This window comes from Aythya ferina (genome assembly GCF_964211825.1).
Source record: "Aythya ferina genome assembly, chromosome: 2".
Classification (NCBI taxonomy): Eukaryota; Metazoa; Chordata; class Aves; order Anseriformes; family Anatidae; genus Aythya; species Aythya ferina.
The window spans coordinates 19,175,767-19,203,425 of NC_140297.1; the positions used below are offsets into that span (position 1 = coordinate 19,175,767).

Here is a 27,659-nt window from a genome sequence, read left to right on the forward strand (position 1 = left end):
TTTTCCCCTTCTTTCAATCTGCTCTCCCGGAGGCCCACCCAGCATTGCTCCCTGGCTCAGCTCTGGGCAGCGGTGGGTCCCTTTTGAAGCCGTCTGGAGCAGGCTCTGCTCTGACATGGGGCAGCTGCTGGGCTCTGCTCACAAAGGCCACCCCTGCAGCCCCTGCTACCAAACCCTTGCCACATGAGCTCTACAAGTCTATATAGTCTATTATTCTATTAATCCTGCATTATTTTCTATGATAGCAGTGCTTCAACAAGAGAGATAAATAATATCTATATGTATATACTAATAACTCATTAATATAATAATTAATACTATTAGTAGTAATAATAATATACACTACTACAAATATTACACTAAGCAGTGGCTAGAATATAACCTGGCAATTAGGTAGCTGCAGACTGTTTTGCTCATCCTTAGGAGAGCATCAAGCCTGATTCCTTCCATTTCCTGAGTGACCCATCTGCCTCCTGAACTGTCATGTAGAAGGAAATATGAGGTCCTTCCCCCTCTGATCCTTAAAATAAGTTGGGCCATCACTCCACTTATGCATGGCCCAAGCCAAATGGTGCGCTCTGGGCATATTCTGGGAATATTTACCCAGCTGAGCAATGCAAAAACTTTTGAATAGTTTATTGTCTGATTCAGCTCTGGAATGAGTGTGACATGGACTGCTCTTGTCAAAGCTGGGGGAATTCTTGACTAAATTGTGGGCACACTACAGGTCTCTGAGAAGCATCAAATAAAAAAGTGTGGCATCTCTTGATTTATGTGACAATCAAACTCCAGTTTTTCAAAATAACAATTTTGGGGATTTAAATGTTTATTTTCTATCTAGATCCTAGATCTCATTTCTGACACCCAGGTCAGAAATGAAGTGACAGAAACTCAGCTAATACAAAGCTAAAAACTGTGCAAAGCGTAAACCTACCCACATCCGATATTTTTGAATCAAAGTCTGCAGTATGTAAGGTTACGCAGTATTCTTTTCATTTCCCTAGCTAACTATTTTACATAAAGTAAGCTTATGTGTCTAGAATGGATGTTTCACAGTTATTTTGAATAAATTACTTTTTAAATTGACTTTTATTAGAAACTACTGAAATTGCTTTGTTTTTCAAGACCTCAAACAAAGAGAACGTCACATTTTAACGCTATAGTTCCAATACATAATAATGAAATTCTAATGTAGGAAATCTATACAAAATGAGAGGTAATAGGAAATTAATTCTCTGCCATTTACTGCACTCTCAAAGTTGCAGGTTTCTATATCCAATCATGTCTGTCAGTGAGAGTGTATCACTTTTCATCAGTCTCCTGCCAGCACCACAGCAATGATAAGAAATACATCCTCACCTTCCACTCTGCTCTGCTAGTATATTCTATGTTTTGTTTCCAGAGTTCTCTCATTCTGATTTCTGCATTACTGCTGAACACAAGGTAAAAATTGTACATAACATAAATGTGAATTTACAACAAAAAGATAAATCTTTCGCTAAAAGGCTACCAGAAAATTATGCTGCTTGTCAATGGAGGAAGGAGGGAATATTGTGGCATCGTACTCATAAACAGTATTGAATATAACAGATATAAACCTTTTTAAACCAAAATAGACTATACAAGTGACTGGGCTTACACAAACATCAAAAAATTAAACAAACACAGACTGAAATTTTATCTTTTTTTTTTTTTTTTGATGGTCAGGAAGTAAATGCCTCATTGTCATTCTCTTCTGAAATTCAGTTATGCACAATATTGACTGCATTGGCTTAACTTTTGTACCGTTTTTTGTCACTTGTCTACAATTAAGTATACTCATTTGCATGATGCTCCCTTAAATACTCCAGTACATTCCTGACTACTTCACCAGAAAGTGTTTACTGGAGTGTACTAAGCAGTGTTTTACCTCTTTTAGGTGCACCATCACACTTTGGCAACACCACGTTACCCAAGGCTGTTAGAAGTACAAATTCTCCACCCAGAACTGCTCCCTTCTCAGAGTCCATTTTATCTTCAAGTTAAAAATGAAGAATTTAAAGGGAGATTGAATGCAGTAACTTATCAGTCATCTGTCTTCTCTGTGTCAGGACAAATAGTATTTATGTTTATCCAGAGTATGTTTCTATCCATAATTATTAACTCTGGCAAGTTCCAAGAAATATAAATGGGGTATTTATATTTCAGCCTCTTCAGAGGTTGGAAGTACACTGTTATCCTAATTCTTCTAATTCTCAGTTCTTGTGCTATTTCACACACAAAAAAATGTGCAATTGTTTTTAGACAACTTGTTATTTCACCAGACATCACATTTTCTTGCTTCATGAACACATAATTTCTGTAATTGTGCATGGGGGTTGAAGGAACATAAGAAAAAAAATAAATATATACTGTATATATATATATATACCGTAGTTTGGAAATAATTTAAACCTATTTAATAAGTAGTATAATGTTAACACATATAAAATATTCTTGATCTACCAAATCTATAGTTTTACAATTTCATCTTAAAATAGTACCACCTCCCACACCCAAGTCCCCACAAATATCTAAGAATTGAGGTTGGCTACGTAAAGTATGTTTAATTCAATGCTTAGGACAATGTACCAGATGCAGATATCTGAAGTAAGTTCTCAGAAACAAAGAACATCTTTCAGCAAATGACTATAGAAATATATGCTTCTTTTTGATAATCAGACCACAAGCCCCTTTTGTTTCATAAGTAACAACACTGCAATCGTCTTTAAAATGCTTATTTTGGAGAAATTTGGGGATGATTAAATACGTTTGTACTGATCTGCCTCTGCACTTCCCTGTTTCAACAGAAAGCCTGGCTCAAACATTAGATCTACAATATACTCTTGAGGAGGAAGCAGAAGCCCAGTTACTCCTTGTGGAGAGTCATCAACCAATTTAACTTCATTCCAAGCTCTGTTATACTCGCCACGAACTAAACTACAGCCAATGCCAATTCTGTCTGCTATTACCTAAAAAGAAAAGAAAAAGGTGTTAATCACACTTAGCTTGTGCAACATACAACAAGTGATGCTTAAAAAGAAAAGAAATACTTCAAAGGCCAAGAGCTTTCTTGATACAAACTGTGTAAATTTCTAGGGTGTTCTGAACTACAGATCTTTACTGTTGGTTCTGCTTAGACAGTGCAGGCTTATAAATACAATTTTTACCATATTCTGTGCACAGAAATGAAATCCTGAAAGTTTTTTACATTTTTACAAATGGACACAGATATCCTGTGCTTAGACTGATGTGTCTCTATGAGAGATGATCTGTCCCTACAAAGGTTTCTTTATAAACATCACAGTCAGAGAACAGTCGAGGGTATGAGAACACCAGTGCTGCTTCAGCACAATTAATTTATTCCCTCAGACCTCCACAAAATACATCAGGAATGTTCTCTCCCCATGTATACCATAGATTTCAGATTGTACTCTTTCTCCTAGGCTTAGTGTCCTAGGCCTTTGCGTCTTTTCTCCTTTCCATCCAAGGAGTAAAGTCCAGCTAACCAATGGCCAAGGAAGGAGGATGGGACAGACAAGCAGGCTTACGTGAAGCCAGAAAAAGAAATGAAGCTTCCCAGTCTGTGAAACTGGAGCATAAAAGCTGTTACACTCTGTCACAGAATACTGGACAGATAGTGAATAGAAATTGTCCCAAGAAGCTTACATTTACAGCATGGGAAAAAAAAATCAGGAAACTGCATAATTCAATATTTTACAGTTTACAGAAAATGTAAAATGTTTTGACTACCATTCAAATAACTTGGCTTTTTGCCATTTATCAAGTATTCTGCTGATATCACTTAAGACAATTTAATGACAACAAGAATGTTTACAGAACGAAGCGATGCTGGCTTTCATTCACTGGAAAATCAACTTTGCCAGTAAAAAATGACTTAAATATATACACAAGATTTTACATTAATATAAATATTATATTATACTGATGCAAGTATACTTTAGTTTATAATATACATTTAGCAGAAATAACTCTGTGTTGTAAAATAAATGTTAATGTACCTTGAAAAGTAAAGCCCTGTGGTAAAATGTCCCTTTTTTAACTTTCCCAATAGGCACAACATTGGATTTCAGTTCATATTCTATTTCACTTATATGAAGTTCCCAGCTGAAGTCATGTAGTTTTTCTTTTTCGATTGCACCACCCATCTTGTCTGCAACAAACCTGCAACAAATTTACAATTACAACAATTAAATCTATAATGTTTCTTGAATTTATTACAAAAATGCATCAGCAAAATGAAATGTACAGAAGCAGTAAGACAATGATATATAAAACATTAATACTGTCTCTACGTGTGCTTGAATTGTTTTATTCAGCAGCTGGTATTTTACATATGCTCGCTATTAAATCCAGATAAACCTAACTCAGGTCATTCACATTTGTCACAGACCTAAGCCAAGGTGCAGCAGCTGCCAGCGATTCTGGAGATGTCTGATGTAGGAACCAACAACTCAGAGAAAATCATCAGTAAAAGTGAATTTACTGAAGAAGTGTTTCAGAAGCTAATGTTCATCTTCACAGCTAGTAGATTATGTGAGCTATACATGTATATTACAATCCTTAGCCCTAGCATTCATTTGAAGTAATAATAAAGACATGAGAATAAATATAACAAAATAAAGGTAATGATCCCAACACAGGAAAGCAATGATATCCAGAAAGGGTACTTCAACCTCTACATGTGTTTTCTTATATCAAAGCCAACATCTGGGGGCAAGGAGCTGTCTTTATCCATAAAAGAGAATAGCTCCATCAAAGAAAGAGAAGATCAGAATCCACAATCTGTGCAAACACTGCCCAAACCAGTGCCTTTGGGGTGATTGTGCACAGATAGGATCAACCCCCAATCTGTAAGTCCTTAGCTCCTCTTACCCACACCTTCACCCTGTGCAGCTCCTGTATGTAAAGACCTTCGTTCCTCACGGTGTCCTCAGACAAAGGCATGGGTGTTACTGAGGGCTGTAACTCCAGACAAGGTGTTGCAGAGCTGACATGGAAATCTGAGGCCATTGCCTCAGACCAGGAGAAAACCCGCACCACCACATCTCTATTATAAACTCTGTGAGCAGGTTCTGGCTTCAGTAAATACGAGGCCAGCCCTCCATAAAGGGAGCAAAGCTTCCCATGCCTGCGTGCACACCACTCCCATGCGTGCACAATGATGTGCTGCTTTTGTTTAAAAGGACACAGCCAGCACCACAGCATGTCCCCTAATCCACACTGGCTCCCTCCGGGCAAGCAACAGCAGGGACCCTGCCCAAGCTGCTGGGGGCTCCATCAGCTGCCCCCTCCTTCCCCTCCCATTCAGCACATGCCACCCAGGCAGCCACTGAAAATGCCACATGCATATAAAATTCCCCACAGAAAATATACTACTTCTGTTCCTGATGATTTTTTTTCACTGGGTTGTGTATTTGCAAATATTTCATTGGTGTGTGTGAAGAGCGGACTTGAAAGAGTATTTTACGGATTCCACCTTGAGGAAGGCAGCCTAATTTATACACAGCTGGATAGTTAAGGATGAATACCTGTCTTGTCAAATTTTGCAATCAATGGAAAAGTCATTCCTCATATCATAGCAGACCACTTCATTAAAAATGAAGGTTAGTAGAAGAAACAAATTCTGTGAGACTCAGCGGGATCTGACGCCAAACTCTCCAGATTCAGGAGGCAGCCAGGAAACTGGTGAGATAGTAAAGGTTAAACTGAGGAGAAGATGAAAGCAGCCACACTGCTCGGAGATGACAGTGATTGGTGCCCAGGCCGAGCAGTCAGGGTAACTAATGAATCACACATTGATAACAACGGTCTGTGCACACATCAGTGTGATCTTCTGGTGCTATTTAACCATCGGGATGTTAATTACAGCAGCACCTAAAAACTACATTAAAAAAAATGTCTTGTGCTTTTGGGTCTACAGAAAAACAAACAAACAAAAAGAAAAGAAGAGAGTTTTTTTGCAGGCCCCAGCTGGGCCCAAGCCCCAGGAGAGCCGGGCCCTCCAGCCTCTGCCCACCATGGGCTACAGCGAGGCAGGCACATTCCCCAGATGTGAACGGCTGCTGTGCTGTCTCAGCTACTGGGAAGGCCTACATGTGCTGCCATGAAGTGCCGGTGAAGGTATAGGAAGGAAGAAATGGAGAGGAAAAGAGCTGTCTGGGGAAGGTCCAGGCAGAAGGTTACAAAGGCCTCTCAACACCTGACAATCATATGGCTGACTAAAAGTAAATGCAAACTGTACAAAGTTCCAGGTGCAAGGAACTAAAATGACATCTCCTGGGAATCTGGACTTTCTCCTGCAGAGCACTGAATTTTTGCATTTCAGTCAGTTTTTCAATCCTCATCCAAAACTCACTGGAGTCAACGGAAGTGCTCATGGCACTCCTGTTTGGGCTGGGCCATACCCAAGTAGCAGTGACAAAAGAATGGCTTTATGTGCTTCCTTCTAGTCCTTTGTTTTAAAATTCAGGGGAGGAAAAAAGCATTAATTACTGATGTCTGATTGCTGTTCAACAATGTTCAGGGCATTATCACAGCAAAGATCACAACCAAGAATAAAGGCAACCTGAATTATCACAAAATAGGTGGAATGTGAGGAGGAATGGAAGTGGACTTAGTTCATGAAACAAGTTCTCTAATAACACTGGGCCAAAGCTGATCTGGATTCCAAGTAAAGATGAGAAATATAAACTGAAAAATGTTGTCCTGTGATGAGAAAGCTAGTATTCTACCAAATGAACATATCAGCATTACTTACGGAAATATAATTTGGTACTCACTGTGCAAGAGCCACAACCTGTTCCCGCGTAGTAGTGAGTGGTAGGATTGTTTTAGAAGCATCATTAATATAATCCAGTAAAATGAAGTCAGGTGGTGCTTGCCATTGTGCATTTTCTTGATTTATTTCATCCTGGACTTTGGATATAACCTGAGTAACATCTATCATTTTTTCCTCTTCTTTTTTCCCCTTCCCTTTTCTTATATAGAAAACAATGTACAGTTATTTGGAGTACTGTAATCTCTGAAGTCCAAATCCTGAACAGGTACCGTAACCAAATAGCAGAAGTATAAATTAAATGCTTGTTTTGCTTAGATAAAATACCGTGCATTTCACAGCTTTCATAGCAACTACAAAATCAGTATCTTACCAGGAGTATCATTAAAATCTATACAATCAGACAGCTTAGGATTTTTCATTTCTGGGAACAGGTAGAATTTGTGTTTCGTAAGCATCATGTCTTTTTTCAACATAGGTTTTGAGTAATTCTACTGGGAAATATGACGAAATGTCTTCTATTTCTTTAATGGGACTGGCTTTTTTAAAGAAAAATAAAAATCCAGAATATTTCCAGTATTTTTGGAAGGAAAAGAAAAGAAAGAAAGGGCCACCAGAGAGTAGTGTGCTTGAGGGCACAATATCATCACTGTATGGTCTTCAAATTATTCTTAAAATTTTTACAATGTACAGCACTCTTAAGAAGGTATTGTACAAAGCAGAAAGGCATATACCATTATCAGTAGTCTAATTCAAGCAATTTGTCTTCAGACTACTTTTCAAACTTTTCTTTTACCTATTGAGATTCATCATATTCACAAAAAGACCTTTTCATAGATTTTATAAAGCACATTTTTTAGAAGGACAACCAATTAAGATTTAATCTTCAAATTATAGAAAATTCACCACCCTGTTAAATAAACTGTTCTGGTTATTAATTACACTTACACTTAAAAAAGGAGACAAACTGTTTTCCTTATTTAATTTGACTCTATCTAACTCCAGCTAGGGAACTTTATAATGGCAGATTAAACCACTACCTACTTGTCCACTTATAGAGGTAGGCATAGTGCTTGAGAATAACCTGTTAAAAACAACAACAAAATGAACTACTCCCACCTCTCTGATGTCTGATTTGGCAAGTTTTCAAAATGACAGACTTCTATAGATAGTATAATTCTTGTTCCTTGACCTTCTTGTTCCTTGTTCCTCTTTTTCTCCCCAGCTCTTCCCTTTTGTAGACCCAATATTTTACCTTCCTTATTAAAACTGCACTGCTAAGTGGTTGCACTCTTTGCAAATGCAGAGGAGCATAGAAAAGGAGAACTAATGGCAATTAATAGTCTCCAAGCTATTAGGATTGCTGCTATAAGTTCAGTCCAAATGTCCTTCAACACCAGAGAATCAGTGTGAGGAAGATGGCAGCTAATGCACCTTTCTACCACCAAAAGACAGCCATGACGCCTATTTTCTTTCCTTTTTTGCATAACTTAACCTCTTGTCTGTCTTTCAAAATGGAGTAAATGAGCATTGGAAAGTATTTCCTTAAATGCTCTACGAGAACATAGTGTGGAAGAAATACACATATATCAGTCTACATTAAAGATAACATTTTAGCTCAGTCATTGTGTATATCAGATACACAAGTGTTTGATCAAAAATGTTGCTATCTGTCTATGCAAATATATGTCAAACTATCAACTAGGCACTTCCTCTACATCTAATTCAAACACTTCCAGCAGACAATTATAACTCTCGTTTCTCTTAGCTTTCAACTACAGTTTATATAAACTAGTATCACTTTTCAAAAACAATGGTTTTAAACTGTGTTCAGTGGTACTCTGCAAAATAATGATGAACAAAAATGTATGATCAAAGGAAAAAAATATCTAGAAAAAAGTCTAAGCATGTTCAAGACTTGGAGTCAGCTATTGACCTTCAAGTAACTCCCATATATCTCACAAATTAATAGTAATAATGGTGTATGAATTATGGATTCAAAATGAATGACAATGGGGTTATAAATCATACAACTTGATCATGACATTCAAAAGCAATTATTTCATACTTGAAGAAAGAAGGCTTTGTATCCCTGCAAGTTTACTACGGGGAAATGGAGCCAGGCATTTGTTTTTTCCTATTTTTTTTTCTTGCTTTCTGGAACAGTTATGATCACTAACAATGCAGTCACTTACTGTGTAATTGACATAAATTACATTAAAAAGCAACTATCTAAGAGTATCCTCACCTTACACAATAATAAACAAACACATGATCTTGTCAGAACAGGTCTCTAAGCTCCGTACTTTGAGACTATGCAAAATGCTCTAAGTCTCCAGAGCTTCTTCTGAAATGAAGAAATCCCCCACAAGTGCACAGAAAATATCATTGGCTTGATCTCTCCTCATCTCTCCTGCTGTATTTAAGTAAACTGGCATATGCTTAGCATGTCATGGCCAAAACATGCTGAGCATCAGGAGGACCTTCCAAATGAGCAGAAGTTAGAATAGGCCCAGTTAGACACTCAAGATGCAGAATTTATTCTTTTGCATCCTGAAACCTTCCACAATGTGACTCATTTCAGGTATTTAATATGAAATTGTTTAAACTGAATTCCAGAAGTGCTCGCAGCACAAACAACCAGCCAAATGTAAATGCTGTCCTGTAGCTCAATAACTTTTGGCTAGATTAATCTCACAATTTGGATCCTGGTTCAAAGTCAGAACCTCAATTCTTCACCTTCAGTAGCTATTACCTGTCAAAAATTTGTACTGCAGTTCTGAATGAACCTATACACACACAATTCAGAATGTAATACCTTAAGCCTTTTTCTCTACTGCTACTTTTGCTGAACGAAGATCTCCTTCCAGGTGGCTCCTGCTTTTCCTCTACTGGAGATACCATTAAGCTATTGAGAACACAAAGCAAGGTCAGTTCCCATTTTCTCTCATCTTTCTTACTGCAAATTTCACCTCTCACGCACACACAGATACATACATACACAGAAATATATAAACAGTGTAAGAAATCAACAATTCTATTAATTAAAGGTCTGTATAGACAGTAACATATCATAGTTCATGGATGAGCTTCAAGCCAAAAATTGCAAACGCAGTACCTCAGTTCCTATGACAGACACAGACACTCTTTACTCAAACCCTGCAGAAGTTAGCATTTTGTAATGTCATCACTCACTAGAATTCACAGCCCTGAGATAGAGCCAAGAACCCCTGTACCACAAAACAAGGAGAATTTGGAAGTCAAGACTGGGTCCCACAGAAACCAGCATGATGCACGGTTGGCTCCCTAAGTGAGCTAACAAGAAAGCTGAGTAGAGTTTTAGGCTGCATCACGTTACTATCAAGGATTAGATATCATCCCCTTGTTTGCAAGGAGGCTGTATTAGGACTGGTTTTGCTGTTCTGAACAATCCTCTGGAACTAGGTGTGTTCTCCTGCCTTCTCTAAAAGGCACCCTTGTGGTGATGACTGTGCTGCTGTTTTACATAGAGTTCACCGGCTGAGCTGGAAGACCATGGTCCAGTTTTCTTTTCCAAAAGAACAAGCTCAGGGTTAAGTATTTTATATTAAAAGTGATTATGACTGGGACTAGAACTTCAGTCTCGGCTCTGTCAGATAAATGTCCTAACAGCTGAAGCAGAAAGCACTGTTCATTAAGCTTCATCATTAGTGAAGCTAGTGAAGCTACAATGAAACTGAGTAAGACTGCTAAACCCCAAGCACCCTATGATCAATGTGCAGGTGGGAGAGGTAGGCTCAAATCCTCTTTCTGTACAGGAAGGAAATGAAGTTTACCACAACATTAGAGATTCAGACCTATTTGGTACCAGCAGACATGCCCATCAGATCAGTCCCACAAAAAAGCCTGCTAGGGCTGTACCTACTGAATTGTACGGATCGGAGGGAGCCTTGCAAGTATGAGGCATTTTTAGCCTCATTGCTGTCAAAACTGGGACAGTATTGAACACATCCTTTTCTGCTTTTAGTCAGGAATTTCACTGGAAGACTTTTTATCTAGAAATAAGGATGGATGTAGGCAGTATAGGAACTTTTTGTAGGTGTATGTTCTAAATTGAGAAAGAACTACCCTCATTTCCCCTGTCTTGGCTGTCAAGCTGTAACATAATTGCATTTCACTGTCTCCTAAGGATACTGAAAGGAAAAAACAGCCAAATAAATGGGAGATGTTCTAATACAGTATGGGGAGGACAAATAACTACTAAGATAGACAAAGGAAGATTAGTGCAATTAGGATGTGAAAGAAAGACTCTAAAAACATATTTAACATTGTATTTGAGCTATTGTACTCTGTTAGTAAACTGTTCATCACTATTTTCAACCAGAATTCTATTTCCAATGGTAGCACAATAATAGAACATTGACAACTAGTAAATCTTAAGACCATACCTTGATTTTTCTCTACTGCTTTTTCTTGAAACAGGCGACAAGGTAGTCTGTTCATAAGATGAATTTTGTGGCTTTTCCTCTACTGCAAGGACACTGAAATGGAGCAAGATGTTTTTGCATTATTATTTGTAGAGATTGTATAGTACGTTAAGCTATGAAAATAGAGCTTTGATTTTAAAGGACAGTAAACATATTCATAAGCAATATATAACTGGAAGGAATAACATAGCAACTAATAAACCTGATATTGATTCAGGGATCAGAAATGAAGTATGGGATACCAATGATGGACACAAAAGTAACTGCAGAGTAAGATTGCTGCCAAGGTGCAAAGGCAATAAGCTGTATCGAGTCAAAGAAAAGAAAACCTGATAGTTAAAGACAAGCTTAGGGATTGACAAAGAGCATGGAAGGTTAACTTGTCATAGATATTCTCAGACATCTTTATGGTGTCATATACAAGCTTAAAAGGAAAGCTAATGACACTGTAAACCAAATATGTGATGTGTTGACAGAGAAGATGATTTTGGACTTGCAAAATACTGGTAGAGCATTCTTTGATCTCTGAGACTGTTTATAGGAAACGACTCCCAGTTAAACAAGCTCAATACCAACTTCCTGCATTCAAATCTAAGAAGATTTGTTAGGTTGGCTTCAACTTAAACATAGAAGAAATAGACATAGGTTCTCTATCAAGCCTGAAAGCTTTGGACGGCCTCTTGGGACATTATGCTTAAAATTCCATGCATTTGTCTGTACAAGAAAACCATTAAATCACAGATTTCATTGTTGCTTGTTGACATTCAGCTTCAACGACATTATTATTACAGCAGATGACAAGCTTTGTTATAGCTAATAAAATAACTGGCATCCTATCATCAGAAATCAAAGGGTGTTAAATGAATGAGTCTTCATGGCTAAGTTTTCTAATGAAAAGTAGACTGACGCAAGTGAATGAATCTTTTCTATCTAGTGGGAAAAAAGTTATTTTCCAAAAACCTACTTTATAAAATACAAATCTTTTGCCTTTTAGGACATGTAGCACAGTGCTAGGATTAAAACAGATCTCTCACAATACCAACTATATAGTAGTTTCATATTGGAAGCAGTGGAAATGATAGAAAAATGAGTTATTGCAATAAACACTGGTAGATCAAACATGACTTACTCTTCTTGTGGTTTAGCATTAATGAAGATTGTGGCCCTACGGTCAGTAAGTTCTTGCATACTCAGTTCCTCCAAAGATAAAAGTTTAATTCCAGGTTTTATCTGCAGGAAAATTAAAATAAAAGGTAAGGAGTTCTGCTCAGTTAAAGATGAAGACAAAAAATATCTTAAAAAGGTATCTAAAGAGTCAATCTTTAACAGAAAACTTACATGAGAACTTATAAAACCTGTTCAAAACATATGAAATCAGTTTCTTCCATATTCACATTTACTCCATTTCTAACGTGTAATTTATCTTGTAATTATTGTCATTATGTCATTGTAAAATCTAGGATAAGGAAATGTTCCTGCCTCTGAAGATTTTACAATTTACGATGAAATTTTCAAAAGCAACCAAATGCTTTGGAAGCATGCCTTTCACTGATTTTCAGTAAGAATAGTATTTCTAATTCATCTGGGCATTTTGAAAAGTATTTCTTTGATTTAAACTGAACAGAGCAGTAATTGGGGATACAGAGTGGGGTCAGTCTTTATATATAAACAGTGCTTCGTGAAAGAAAGGGTCATGACCAAGGTGAAAATACGAACCCTTCTTTATGTAAAAATAAATAAACTAGAAGTCTACAGGGTCATTCAGTGTCAGGTTAGTATTAAGTATACTGCAGTGAAAGAGGCCAGAAGAACTGAGGTCTGAGAAAGGCTCTGGAAAGGAACTAGGAGCAACACTGCTTACACAGGATTGGGAAGAAGATTGCAACAGGAAAATAGTATGAAGATGGTGAGATTTCACCCATGAGGAAAGATAATCAAAAGAAATTAGTATAAAAGCTGGAAAACTGCAGGACAAGAAAACACACCAAGGTATTTTAGGTAGCCAGACTCCAGCTTTTGCTACAGACCTCTTACTTTTGATAAACTGAGTGGACAATGTTACTCTTTCTAAGTAGAGTAATTTAAAGTAGCTTACCTGACCATAATCATAGAATCCATCAGTAATGATATTACTTGATGATAAATAACCCATCTGGCTGTACTTTTGGGAAAGATTATTATCAAGTAGTTTTTCCAAAGCAGCTTCACTGAAGTTATTTTTGCGCCCTGTTGACAGATTAATTTCTTCTAGGATGTCTAAAGCACTGTTAAACAAAATACAATAGCTCATCATTAAGTAACAATTAATTGCTATTACACAGTTCAGAGTTAGCATTACAAAGGCTAAGGTACAGATTCATTTCCAACTGGTAGCCTGGTGTCCTCTGGGCCAGCAAGGAGCTGGATGTGCTACACTGAATTCTTTCTCTAGAGGAGAAAAATGCCTTGTGGTGCCAAAAGTAAAAGGAATTCCTTTTGGCAGTTAAACAGTTACATAAAGAAAAGCTGACAGGATACCACAATGTTTTATCAGAAAGATGCTGGGTATCACAGAGAACTGGAAAAAAAAAAAAAAAAGAAAAATGTCAGAGTAAAAGGAATAATATTCAGAACTGACCATACAATACATTGGCAGATTCCAGTTCAGTATTATGCAAGGACTGAATCCTGGTTTAGGGCTGTTCCTGTGCTTGGGGAAGGGGAATTAGGCAGAGATGTGCTGAACTCAGTTTAGCACATGAGCACAAGCAGTTATATCAGCACAACCAGGCTGGCAGTGCTTTTGCAGCACGGAAATAGAAACAAATAATCATGGGGGGATGCTGGAGGACAGGGATTCATTCCTTGGTGCTGAAACCCACAGACTGACAGCTTCTGACCTGAGAAACTCAGGAAAAGCTCACTAAGAAGGAGTAAGAAGGAAGCTTAATCAGGAGAAAATAACATAGTACAGTTTTGGAAATATTTAGGAAAAAATAATGGAAGAAAGAGGGAGATATGTTTGAGTAAGTGCACACTTATTCAAACACATGCGTGTGCATATATGCACATGCAGACATTCTTCATATCCAAAGGAATAAATTTAATACAAAATGAACTCCACATTTATACTGCCTGTTTCTCTCTCTGAACTACACAGGCAGCCTCAGCTGTGGATGTTTTACAGGGTAGACTTCTGAAGGCATGTCAGAAGAAATCCAGAGATAAGTTTTGCAGACAAGGCAAGTGACAACCGTCTGTTTTAGAAGAAAGCACTGGGAGAAAACCGTGGAACAACCATCCAGGCTATTTGTCATAAAAGAAATTTCAACAAGATCAGGCAATGAGCAAGTAAGCTAATGCAGGGAAGAAATTTCAAGTGGAAAAAGGGTAAAGAAAAGTCTAATGAGTACAGCAATGTCTGAGACATGACATTAGAGGCACATTTGCACATTAGTCTCATCTGGAGAAAAGAGAAGACAAAAAGGGACAAACACAGAAGCACCAAAAATTCTGTGACAATCTGAAAACCAAAAAAGGACTCATGCAGAAATGGAAACATGGACGCTTCCAACACGGAAGAAAAAGTAAGGTGCAAAACCAAAAAACCCGCAGGCAAATTGAGATACAACTATTCAGGGACCCGAAACAAAAATAAATGGTTCATATGCTACGAGTCAGAGAGGAAAATGTAGGCCTATTACTCAATGTGGGAAGAAAACTCATAACAGATGGCACAGAAAAGACTGAAGTGTCTGCTGCCTTTTTTTGCTTCAGTTTTGATATAATGGTTGCAAGCAGATGCCTAGCAGCAATATTAACAAGGAGGTAAAAACAGTAGGCTTAGCATGGCTAGAGTAAGCCGGAGAAGACAAAGTTTGTAATGCAGGAGAAGACTTTCCCCATAGTACAGTATGAAACAGCAAAAGCGTGCTCTGAGCTCTTTATAATTATCTTTGAAAATTTAGGGAGGACAGGCTGGGAGCCAGAAGAGTGGAGAAGGGCAAAGACACTACCTAGATTTAAAAAGGAAAACCAAGTAAATGATGGAGATCATTCAGCCAAATTTCAGTCTCCAGAGGACACCGTATCAAATTATTAAATAATCAGTTTGCAAGCAAGCAAGAGATAAGGTGTTAAGAAATAGCCATTATGTATTTGTCAAGAACAAATCATGTAAAGCCAATCTAATCCTTTCTGTGATGGGGTAACTGACTTAATGTATAGGCGCAAGACGTAGATGCAAGATATGTCTTGACTTTGAGATATGTTTTGACTTTAATAAGTCTTTTCAAATATTCCTATTTGAATACTCATGAGCAAGTCAGGGAAATATGATCTACATGAAAATAACATGAAGTAGTGCCTGACTGGTTGAAAAACTACACTTAATGTATTATTATCAATAATATGCTGTCAAACTGGAAGGACACATAAATTAGAGTCCTACTCTGATACTGTCACAAAGAAAGGATTAAATAAGAACAGTGCTCTATGCAAGATAGGGAAAATAATTACTGAGTTTTATTTGATGGTGGTATGACCTCAGCTGAAGTACCTCATCCAGGCTGGGAGACAGCACTTCAACATGGCATAAATAAATGAGGGAAATTCAGAGATGTGTGACAAAATGATACCAGATTTCAAAACAATCTTCAATGTTTTTACTTTGTCATGAAAAGGAAATTGAGAAAGGGCCAGGGAACATGAGAAAATTCAGTAAGTTAAAAAAGCAAACAAACTGCTATAAAAAGGTGGTTATTCAATCCCACTGAAATTAGGACAAGATGCAATTGGATGGAATTACCACAAGGGACATTCAGAATTTGAAAAACCCTTCTAATTGCAAGGATACTTCAGCACCCAAACAGGTTACCTCAGGATGTTACGAAACCCCTTTACAATTGCACTGAATGAGCAAAAATTTTTCAGTGCACCTGACTCAGTTCCAGGGGGCACACAGATAGCATCCCCTTTGAGGGCGGACCTACATTTTTAAGGTGAATGCAGAATTCCCTGACGGGTGGGTTGCAAGGAGCTGTGCAGTAACCAAAGGACTGTCCAGCAGAGGGAGCAGGGCAATTACATATATTTTACTCTAACAATAAAAGTGTCACCCTGTATAACAGACCTGTGACATAATTCTTACAGCTAAAACAGCTTTTCTAATTCAGATATTAATATATGGAACTTGGAGTTTCTAAGAAGGAATAGAACAGATTCTCTTTTACATGGCAGTTCAGCAAGCCAGCAGCTAACCAGACATAAACAATTTGCTGTGCATTGAATTTAGCCTGAAACCTTAATTTCGATTTCATATATATGAGGAACTTGCAGTCCCTAATTTTAATGGATATAACCACACCTTTGATATAAAGTGTAACTCAGTCACAGGAACAATAAACATTTTTATAACTCTAGATAGTTCTTTCTTCAGACTTCTACTTTTTCTTAAGATTTCTGTAACTTTAAATCAGTGCCATTTCAACTGCAACATCGGTAGTACAAAAGTAGTTTCTGCTTGCCAAAAAGCATAGCTTAACTTTGTCATTCTGCTATAAATGCATAAAGACCAACTTATCAGAGTTCTCTCGTTAAAATCTTTCCTCTGCCCCTTGATACTATTTCTACTCACCCCAGCCTGCACAGTTCGACAGCGGTGAGTTCATCACTTGCACAGACCATAACAGCCCAACAGGCATTTCTTCTGACTTCTTTGTTTTTGGAATGCAGCAGCTCAACAAGTGGTCCCAGTCCACCTGCATTTCTTAACTACAAAAACACAAAGACATTGCTGCTGACACAACTCATCTATTCCATCCCAGCAAGAACAGCGTATCAAATTCTCCATCCAAAGCACTCAAGCCTTGTAGACAAGCAAGGCTGGGCTGGCAGAAAGACATTTATAGGAATTCTCTGCTCCTCTGAACCTTGTGCAGGCTGGAGCTGAAGAGAGCTTCGGAGTGGTTCAAGACCCACATCTCCTCTGGCTCTGGCTTGCTTTTCAGTTATTAGGTTGCAGTGCAGAAACTGAAAAGACCATGCAACCCAAGACTGCCATGGAGAGTTATCCAGCTCTTTTCTGCATTCTGCTGCCTCCTAGCAACTAATTTACATCACAAAATATTTGAATTTGTATTGTACTGTATGCATGACAATCTTATTAACATCCTATTCTCTTGTGTGCCACAGTATCTTTCCTATACATGCTGGAGGAAATATTGCTCATTTGGATTTCTGAAGAGAAAAACATTTTAAGAACAGTGAAAGAGGTAGATTGATTATCTATGCCCCTTATTCATGTCCTAATTAACAGCTTTGACCCTTGAGAAATCTCTAGCTTATGATCTATGAATGCACACAGCACAGTCCTTATTTATGAAAAGAAAATAATATGACCATTGATAAACAGTGAAAAGTTCAACTTGCTGGATGCTACTGATCAAGGGATTAATTATATTTTGAATTTTGTTTGTATTACATTTACTCCACTCGCATCCAGTATCTCATAAATCAAAGTCAGGCATTGCCATTTGGGCCTTGAAAGCAGACAGCAATAAAACACTGAGGGAGAGTAAAGAGAACTTCTCATCTTCAAAATACAGCCTTCAGTTGCAGCTGAAAGAGTTGCAGAAATAAACCTTCATGCTTAATGCTCGTAAACATAGATTAAGATATAGCCACAGCTGAAGCTTCACTGGAATCTGTATAGCATGGATTTGTGCAAGCTTGGTAAGTGTGACGCAAACCTCAGGATTCAGAACTGTTATAAACAACCGTGGCCTTGAAGAGGGCTTTTACCTCAGCTCTGGCATCAGCATCACAACCCAAGGCAGCCACGAGGAGCGCGGCTCTGCTTTGCACTTGGCTGTTGGTTGAGCGCAGCGGCTCCGCGAGAGCACTCATGGCCCCGTGGCTCTGAATGCTTAGGCGTAAGGGTTCTTGCATGGCCATGTTTGTCAGCACTGCAGCAGCATTAGCAACAGCTCCATCCCTCTGAGCATTCAGGGTTTTTACTAGTGGCTCAATTCCTTCAGCCTCAGCAACAGCGCTAGTAAAATGAAGAAGAAAAAAATCTTAGTTATTTTAGGACCATTTTTTCCTCTTATTGTGTTATGTGTACCAACCAAATCAGCCTTATGTTTCAAGAAGAACTTAAATTTTTGCTTACCTGCAATAAATTGAAAGAGTGATGTTTATATCTAAATTACAATCTGAAATTGAAACTAAAAACTGCATTGTGAAAGCCCTCCTTCTGATGCCTTCCCTAGGTCTGACCCACAGTGTGAAGCTCAAGAGGCACAACCTAGGCAGGCAAACCAAGGCACACACCTATGGATTCTTTCTGAGGTTTTGAATGTTGTGCATCTTTTCAAAGATGCTGAAATTCTCTATCTTTAGTTCCAGCCAAATGCCTCTTCAGAGTCTTATCAGCCTTCCTTATAATAATTCTAGCACATTTTCTAATGAGGATTTTAGTGCACAGAGTATCACGTTGCTGCTCTTTTTGCTGTCTCCTTAAATTTCCATGCTAGGATATGTGGGTGGCATAAACACAGCACAGCAAGCTTCTGCCACTCTTACTGAGTAGGTCTATGTGGTGTGGTTCAGTGCAATGCAGAAATTACTGAGCTGGCTTTATACAAGCAGATTTAGACGGGAGTACAGCAGACACACCAGCACCAAGCTCAGGGCTGGCTATGACTGTGGCTCCACATCACCAGGAGACCCAGCTTAAATATTCCCTCTGCCCCCAGATGACCACTGCAGCCTGTGGCTGAAGGCTGCTGTTGCAGCCATGTTTTAAGCAGCAAATAAAACAGGGAGAAGAGCACTGGGGTTTTTGTAAGGACCCCTTCGTAGAGCTAGGTAGGAGAACAGGCAGGCTGAAGCAGCAGTAGCGAGGAAGTGGTACCTTTAGGCAGAAGGCAGCAGAAGGTGCAGGCAGCTGCACTACTGGAAGACACGTTTGGAGGGCTTAAATGTGACGTGCTGCAGAACTAATAGTCTTGTGTGGCTACAGCTCAGTCCCAAGGTGCTTATAGGAACTGGCCTATAAGCACCTCATCTTAGCACTGCTGTTCTGCTTCTGGCAGTCACCTGAAGAGTGTCTTTTTAAAAAAAAAGAAAACCAACCTCATATTTAATACCCAGGATAAATAATATATTCAAAAGCAGCTGGTGACGTGGCTTATAATGACAGTAAATTCTTGACTACAACCGATGCAGACCCTGAAGAGAGAACCTGGATCTGGCTGAGGGGAAACTACCATGCTCTGACAAATGTGAATCTGCCGTGCTGAACAGGCACACGCTCCTGTTACCACCTCATTATGTATTCCTTGGATTCCTTGCCATAGGCAAAAGAGACTGCTGGTACAAATAGAGTTTACTTTCTTCAAACACCGTAAGATATTCCATAACTTCAGACTCTTGTTAACCTTCTTGCCAAGGCTTTGCTTTCTGCTCAAGAACAGGCACTTATTTCTTTCTCTGCATCATCTTACGTCTATATCATCTTACGTTCGTTTCAGGGGTATTCTTTCCAACGTTACTATAAACCAGCATGCTATAAAAATTGAATTGTCTTCCTTCTGGGTTTGTATATAAAATTTGATCAAATGATTTGAAGCATATGTCGAATTTACTGTCTGCTCTTCGTAATTTTACATTGGGCTCATCTGTTTGTTAAACAAAAGTTGGCAATATTGTTAGCAAAGGAAATGCACAGATGGCAATTTGAATTTCCCTTGCAACTGCTTTTTTCATACCACCTCTTTAGTACATTTTTTCTATATCAAAAACTTAACAAACTCCCCCACCTCTATCCAAGCATATCTGAGCTCTTGAAGCACAGAAGAGCACGCAGTCTTTATAAGCTTTGCTGACTTCCTGGCAACACGTTAAGCGGAGAAATCTGGATGTGAAAAATCTTGCTTTTACTGGAACAGCTTCTTACCAAAAATCTAATTAATCTTTTGGTAAATTTTACAATTACAAAGTAAACACAAGCTTAAAAGTATAGCATAGGCAAGAAAGAGCTACACTCTCAAAAACCGTCAAGGCATTGATAAAACAAAAACACCTCAGGGATGCTGGTGGTCACTCACTTCTGCAAAGGAGATACAAAGCAGAGTACATGGCAAGCCCTGCCATATAATCGCATTACATGGCAACATAATGCAGATCTTACTGTGAACTGATCTTAGGGTAAGTATCTCCAAACCACGCTTGCAGAGAGGGGGGGTGCAGATACTCCTGTGCAGACCTGGAATGAATCAGCAGAGATCAGCAGGGTTTCTTGGGTTGATCTCTGAACCTTGGCTCGAAGGTGGTGGCAGCTGCAGGCAGGGCTCGAAGACGTGTATAAGGAAGGCTGTCAGGCAAGTGGCAGTCCCCAGTACGGAAAAACACGCAAAAAGCAGCAATCCAGGGACTGACATTGTGTAGGGTTATTAGCTGGGGTGCAGTGTAAAGGTATAGGGCTAGTTGGGTGTTGGCTAACTAATCCTCCTGCAGCACCAGTAACTTTAATGCAAGCACTTCAGGATCTGGTCAGAAGTGAATCCAGGTTTCCAGATATCCTGCACTGTGCTCCTCAGAGCACTCATGGTTAGTTGGATTGCTGCATATCTGGGTGTCCTCCCCTTCATTCCCTGCTTGACCAGATTTTGAAGAGCTGAAAATGTACTTTTTTTTTTTTTTTTTCACTTAGGTAAGGCCACAGCATTTCTAGGTTTTCCTGTTAATAGATATTGTCTTTTCTTCTCTCCCAGTATTTTATCCAGATTTCCAGCTCCAGTAGTTCTGTAGCTCTATCCAGGCTGCTTTATAGGAAGAAATCTTGTACACGACTGCATGTAAGGATCAGCTATACAGCACACAGACCACAGCTTTTCAGGAAAGTATCACATTTGGAGCATGTGTATCAATGACACAATGTACATACACCCATGCAAAGTGAGGGAGAGACTCACCATACATGCACACAGTAAGGTACATCCACAAGCTATCATACTTACAGCATTGCACAGTATGTACACACATACCTTATCCAGAAAACAACCAAACAAGCAGCTTTTTCTGTATAGGGAATGCACAGAAATTGCAGTAGTCCCAGGATGCATGGGACAGAGGCGCTGTTCATGAATTGCATCCTTGTCTCACAGGTGTAACACATCCAGCACTCCTCCAAAGGCTCAACCTACTATTCCTGCACTACACCCAAGCGCACGTGGATTCTCCCACAGGAAATCCTACTCAGCACGCAGTGCCTATCACACTGCTTCCAGGATGACACCCAGAACGGGGCCGTGCAGCCGACCACATTAGAAGCAGATTTACTGCAATCTGCATAAAGCCCGCGAGTACACAGGTACTTAACAAAAGAGCAAGGTGCCAGCCCCTTGCGCGTTTGGAGCTGACCTCGGCGAGGTACAGAGCACAGCCAATTTTCTCAAGTGCCACTCAACTTCAGAAAGATTGAGAAGCACTGCTTCCGAAGATCATACATATTTATTTCAGCCCTGCATTCTACCTCCGCGCGGATTCATTCTGAATCGCAGCCTCGTGGCTGCAGTTTAATCAAGTAGCACAATGGATCACACGGCAACAAGAACTCCTGTTAGAAGTGACAACAGCAGGTAATAAGAAGGGAAAGTAACCAATACCTTCAGGGATATGATTTAAAGAGAGGCTGGAACACCTGAGGGAAACACTGTGTCACCGCCACCCACAGCCACAGAGCTCCAGCTGCTAACGAGACAGCAGTGCCTGACCTCCAAAGGGAACCGAACAAATTAATACAAATAAGTTTTTAAGGTGCTGAAACACTACAACATTAAGACCAAAGTATGGAGGTTGTTCCCTTCCATCTTGGCAGTTATGCACTCTGCAGTTTTTTAATGACAAGGAAAGAAAAGTCAGAGCAAGAAGCTTTCACCAGCACTGGCTTTGCCCAGCGTAGGTGGTGGTAGCCTCTCCCTGCCCACAGAACACATTCCTTCCGCCTCAGACAGATCCTGCTGGGGTGGCACACTTCACAGGACTACCTCTTCAAAGGAAGAAGTGAGCGGTGGTCCAGCTGAAAAAAATAGATGCACTATTATATAGAAAGTATTCTACGATAGCAATAGAGTTCTTTCTGATGCAAAAAAGAGTAAATTATATACATCCTCATTTTATTGTTTGTTTTTGTTGTTTTTTTTTTCTTCATGTGGTGTAGAGACCCAAAATACATCAAATCAGAGAAAAGATGATGGAAAGGAAGACAGTGACAAGGGAAAAAAAAAAAAGGATGTCACATTTGCAACATCAGTTTCTTTGAGAAGTGGAAGCTGACTATCTGAATCACAAACAAGAAACTCAGACAAGGTAGGTCTAGGCTTAAGTTAAAGTTAAAATAATTTGAATGTTATGATACAGAAATGCATGGTTATGATCATAAGGTCACCTAACCTCACAGGGCTAGGCATTAACCTGAACCAGGGTGTACAGTACAATTCTGATTACATTTGGATTGTTTCAAATGAGTACATACAAGAATAGCTAAAATATTTTTCTCACATGGCATTGGAAAGGCAAACATTACATATTCAGATACTAAAAATTTATCTTAAATGATTAATTTTAAATATACATGATAGCATAAGTTATTAAGATATTTACTTGTAAATTCTCTAAAAGATCTCTCAGGACTCAATGAATAAATGCTGAGAGTTTGAGAAAAAGAAATGTTTTGTTCACTGTTTTTATTGCAAAATTCATTTCAAAGTAGACAATAATATTGTTAATAAAAGTTTCACAACACAAACTGTTTTTAAACAGTTAAGCTGTAGATGCATATTAATTTCACTTAACTGAGTATTTCATTGTTTTAATTGTCTGGGGTGCAATAGGAAAGCTCAGGCACTGGTAGAGTGTTGTGTAAACAACCAGTAAAAATCAGAATAAAACTACAGATTTTTTTTAGGACAGTAAGCTCTCTGGGGCAAGAACCATCTCTTTGTTAGCATCACATCAAACCTAATAGCTCTGCTCCCCGATTAAGCCTCCCAGCCATGGCAAGAAAGGCAACGGATTATTGACTTCCTCAGTGCATAGGGATAGGTCCAGCCAGCATTTCTTCCTGAAGAGAAGGTTCAGCATAATGGAGAGAGAATAATGTTCAAAGAACCTCTGAAACCACCGAGACCACCCCTCCAAACCCCAAAGTAGGCAACCTCACGTGGAGCAGAGACAGAGGGGAAGAGCTGTGGTGCAGCTTCACATCACTGTTTGCTCTGGGTTGTGCTTAATTAACACTTGTGAGATTGACAAGTCATAAAAACCATAAAGTATATTCATATCTGCTCCTTCTACCTCTACTGAACATAAATTGGCTTGTACTAAATTTTATTTTTGATTCTGTTCTATTCCTTTCTCCCTTTCTTGACTAAGGAAAGATTTAATAGAATTTTTGCTCAGAAAAGAATTAAAATTTTCCTCCTCACAAAAGCCATTGGACTCCTTATGGACTTCATTTTCTGAATACATTTGCAACTGCATGTTTAATTTCTGTGCAAAATTACTGTGATTGTGTGTGAGGTGCTTAGCTAGCCATTTATGCATGTGCATATCTCATTTTCATACATAATTGCATGTAAATTATGCATAAGAATTATGCATCTAATTACACACACATTTTTTTAAATCAACTCTGTGTTAAATCGCATGACTTCTTTTTCACACAAGACGTTTTTGATCCAGCTCTATTACATAATTTCTGTCTGTAAAGCAACTTCAGAGGCTGAAAAAGAACATCACAACCAGAAGTTGAAAAAACCTCAAGAAATACATTCCTTTTTGTTCCTTAAATGTATTGGTTTGTTAATTCTTTATTTACCTTCTTATGCCATTTGAATAATCACATACAGTAAATGTCTTCTGCATTTACCAAAAATCTCACTTTGCAATTTAGATATTTTCATAAGCAATGACTGTTTTATATAGTCACTCTTATTTTATTTAATGACTATCATTACTTCTGCTTTCTTCACTATTCAAGGGAAACTAATGTCAGTATGTTTATTCCAAGTAAGAGAATCTAGCACATGGGAATCTTATCTACAATCTGGGGACCCTTTGTACTACAATAAAAATATTGATTATATCAGCAAACAAAATTCATTTTTCATTTTGGGAACAGAGCCCTCCATTCCTATTTTTTAATGGCAAGTACCTTGTTAAAATATCAACAAACCTAAAACTCAATAAACCTCACGGTCTGGAAGCAATCAAACCTTAAACTGTCTGGGCTAGCAGAGGCCGTGATATCTGACTCTCACTGAGCGAGACACCGATATTTTCTAAAATCTGACGTTGAATTCAGCTGACAGAGTTACAAAGATCTCACTTCCCAAACTCCAGTATAGCTAATTTGGATTTGAAATATTACAGAGGCATTGGTAATGAACTGGTAATGATTCTGTTCATGGTATCTGAGCCTTTCAATTATAATATTTTTTGCAGTCTTTATAAAGAAGTCCTGACACTTCTGCTGTTAAAAGAAGGGCTTGAAATTCAGAAAAAGCAAGCCTTTTTGTCCCTTAAAAATCCCACGTAGCTTCAGCCAGGATAAGCTCATGAAAAAGATACTATCCCCCCTCTTTTTTTTTTTTCTGATTCAAAAGTCAGTGCATGCAAAAAATCAATAACGCAGCACAAATGTTGAGAGTCTGTAATCCACATTGTCAAAAAAGCAAAATAACAGAGAACATTCAGGAGCTGCCGGAGCAGCTATATCGTGGTGTAATGAAAGGAAAGAAAGAGCCTGAGCAGGGTCCACACAACTCATCTGAACAAAGGGACCGAGCCACCAGTGGCTCCTCTCCATCTTCGGAAGCAGCAGATGAGGAGGACAACAAAGCTGTGCCAAGTCAGCCTCCACAAATAGCACTTGGGCTGTGAAACTTGAGCCCATCTTTCATTTCTGGATAAGTCTTTTTTGGACAACTGCTAACTTATCTCAAGTGGCAGCAATCTGTTTTGCCCTGCTAAAGGTTCAAGCATTTAGGATGATTCAAAGTGGATAAACTATTACACCATTTTCTTATCTCATCTCTAAGGAACTACACATACACTACTACATTAAGATAACTTTCTATGCTGCACGTCTAAAGGTTTAAAGCCACTTGGAAAGCTTAATTTAATTCCCTTGTGTGTATGATGCCCTCTAATTAGATAACATGCCCCAGTCAGTGCACAGGTTAAATTCACAGCAACACGGAAGTTTGCATGATCAGAACTGCTACTTCCTTCTGTATGATTTCGTCCTAGATTAAAGTAAGTTCAAGCATATACTTTAATAATTTGTATTTAATTAGATTTGTAATATATAAACAGCTACAAAGAAAATGTGCATGCAAAACCATCGACAGACTTGCCAGAAATGTACTCAAACGTAAGATAACCCTTGTCACATTTAATTCATAAAAAGCATAATTCATCTCAGTGTGTACCACCGAATGTCATCATAGGGATACACACTCAAGAGAAATCAGCATATTTGTACCACATCATAAAATGTAGGATGTTTTTTTGTTTTGTTTTGTTTTCCCTGGGCTTAGGAGTCTTCATCCAGGAGGGATCCAGTCTCATCTGATCCCACAGAAATCTACCTTGTGAAGTTACAGGTGAAAACACAGATGCTCTGAAGGAAACTCCAAACTAAGCTAAGACAAAATGGATCATATTGCAAGGCTTTGAGGGCAGGAGAGTATAAACAGCCCCAAAGATTTTGTTCTATTCCACAAGGCAAAACTTCTATTTAGTGTCTGCAATTTGGAAGCATTCTATTTTCTATCTGAAACCAATACCTCATAAGCCTCAGGATGCTGTGACGTGAGATTCGTGTTAGAGATTTGTGTTAGACCAATGTGGAGCATTGGTCTCTGTTTTCAATATAACCCCTGAAAGCAACACAGTTAAAAATAAATCAACCAGGAAAATACATAAATGTATTATTATCATCATCATCATCATTATTATTTTGTGAAAAATGAGCTGTACCAGGAACAAAATGCAGTCTTCAGAGAAACGTTACCATATACCCACACCTTCACAAATCTAGGAGAGAACAGCAGCTGGCTGAGTGAAACACCTGTCAGCGGGGGATGATTTAGGGTACTATCCACAAGTTGTGCATCAGTCATCTGATGCGTTTCTGCATGACATCGCTGCATCAGGCATTGATTCAGCTTTTATGCTAAGGGAGAAATCTACTATAAAACACTTGCAGTTTTCAATCAAGTCAATACGTTACTTGTAAGGAGAAGCTTGTGAGATCTTGGGTAATGACCATGCTGTCTTTTCTGTTTAGAAAGTACCTATCACACTACAGATATACGGTGAGAGAAAGTCAAACCAGGAATCTATTCATGGCATGAGTTAACTGGATGTATTTGTATAGGGCTCTGCAGAACGGCTGGTAATGTAAAAATAACAACTCAAACCACAAAACCCAACAAAATCCCTTTTCATTGCGGAATAATAGCTCAAAAATGTAATTCTGTCACTAGGGGTCAGTATTAAAACATATTACCTTTATTCAATACAGTTAGAGGAATTCCATTGTTGATTTCCTCCTTCAGCAACACAAACTTATGTTGAACCATAAAAAAGACAAAACCTCTATTATGGATTATTGCCTATTTCTGTTTTAAAATTTAACACTCACATGCTAGACATTTTTTTTATATTCTCATAAATTAACACATTCATGAAATACTGACTCTTCAATTTTCATCCATTTACATGAATTAGTACCCATTGACAGTCTTGAAAAAGAAAATTGATAATTAAGTTTTCCATTTTCTAATGGCAAGATTACTACCTAATGATATTACTACTTAATGGTAATAATCATTACTTTTTAATGATATAAACAACAGCTGAAATGTAAGGAAACTGGACAGTCTTTAAATTGAGTCCTTGACAGACAGACTCTTCTCAAAAATAATAAAACTCTCTTGTGGATAATGATAATCTCCCTTTAAGAGGGTGAGACTCTCACTACAGGTGAGCCCTATCCACTCATAAGAGACTAAGGATGTATTTTGGGTCATTAGATCAGGATATGAATTTCAGTTTGGAATAGATGCAAAACCCACTGAAGTCAAGGGAGAAACTAATTTTCTCCTCACTGGGCATTGCCCCTAAGCAATGAGTTCCCAAACTATGTTCCTGTTCCAAGCCTACTCCCAAATCGTGGAAATCTTCATACATCTCACAAAGCACACATTCAGATGCTGTAATAATGCCTATAAATGCCTATACGGACATAATTTTCCTGCTGTAAACAGGTCCAGAGATTCCTCTGAAGGATTCAAGAATTAGAAAATGAAGTAACATCAAGCTTG

At 38.5% G+C, this 27,659-nt stretch overlaps 1 protein-coding gene across 4 annotated transcripts in view; it reads right to left on the minus strand.

The window, feature by feature from the left end:
* Positions 1 to 910: 910 nt before the first annotated feature.
* Positions 911 to 27,659, minus strand: part of ARMC3 (armadillo repeat containing 3) — a 62,833-nt gene continuing 36,084 nt past the window's right edge. For all 4 annotated transcript variants that reach the window (XM_084510390.1, XM_084510389.1, XM_084510387.1 and 1 more), the window contains 9 exons: positions 18,064 to 18,313; positions 16,898 to 17,034; positions 13,379 to 13,547; positions 12,413 to 12,513; positions 11,245 to 11,337; positions 9,636 to 9,725; positions 6,822 to 7,019; positions 4,041 to 4,203; positions 911 to 2,990 (listed from right to left, as the gene is read on the minus strand). In XM_084510390.1, the coding sequence (XP_084366516.1) occupies positions 2,781 to 2,990; positions 4,041 to 4,203; positions 6,822 to 7,019; positions 9,636 to 9,725; positions 11,245 to 11,337; positions 12,413 to 12,513; positions 13,379 to 13,547; positions 16,898 to 17,034; positions 18,064 to 18,313 (1,411 nt within the window). In that variant the 3' untranslated portion in view covers positions 911 to 2,780. The remainder of the gene's footprint in view (positions 2,991 to 4,040; positions 4,204 to 6,821; positions 7,020 to 9,635; positions 9,726 to 11,244; positions 11,338 to 12,412; positions 12,514 to 13,378; positions 13,548 to 16,897; positions 17,035 to 18,063; positions 18,314 to 27,659) is intronic.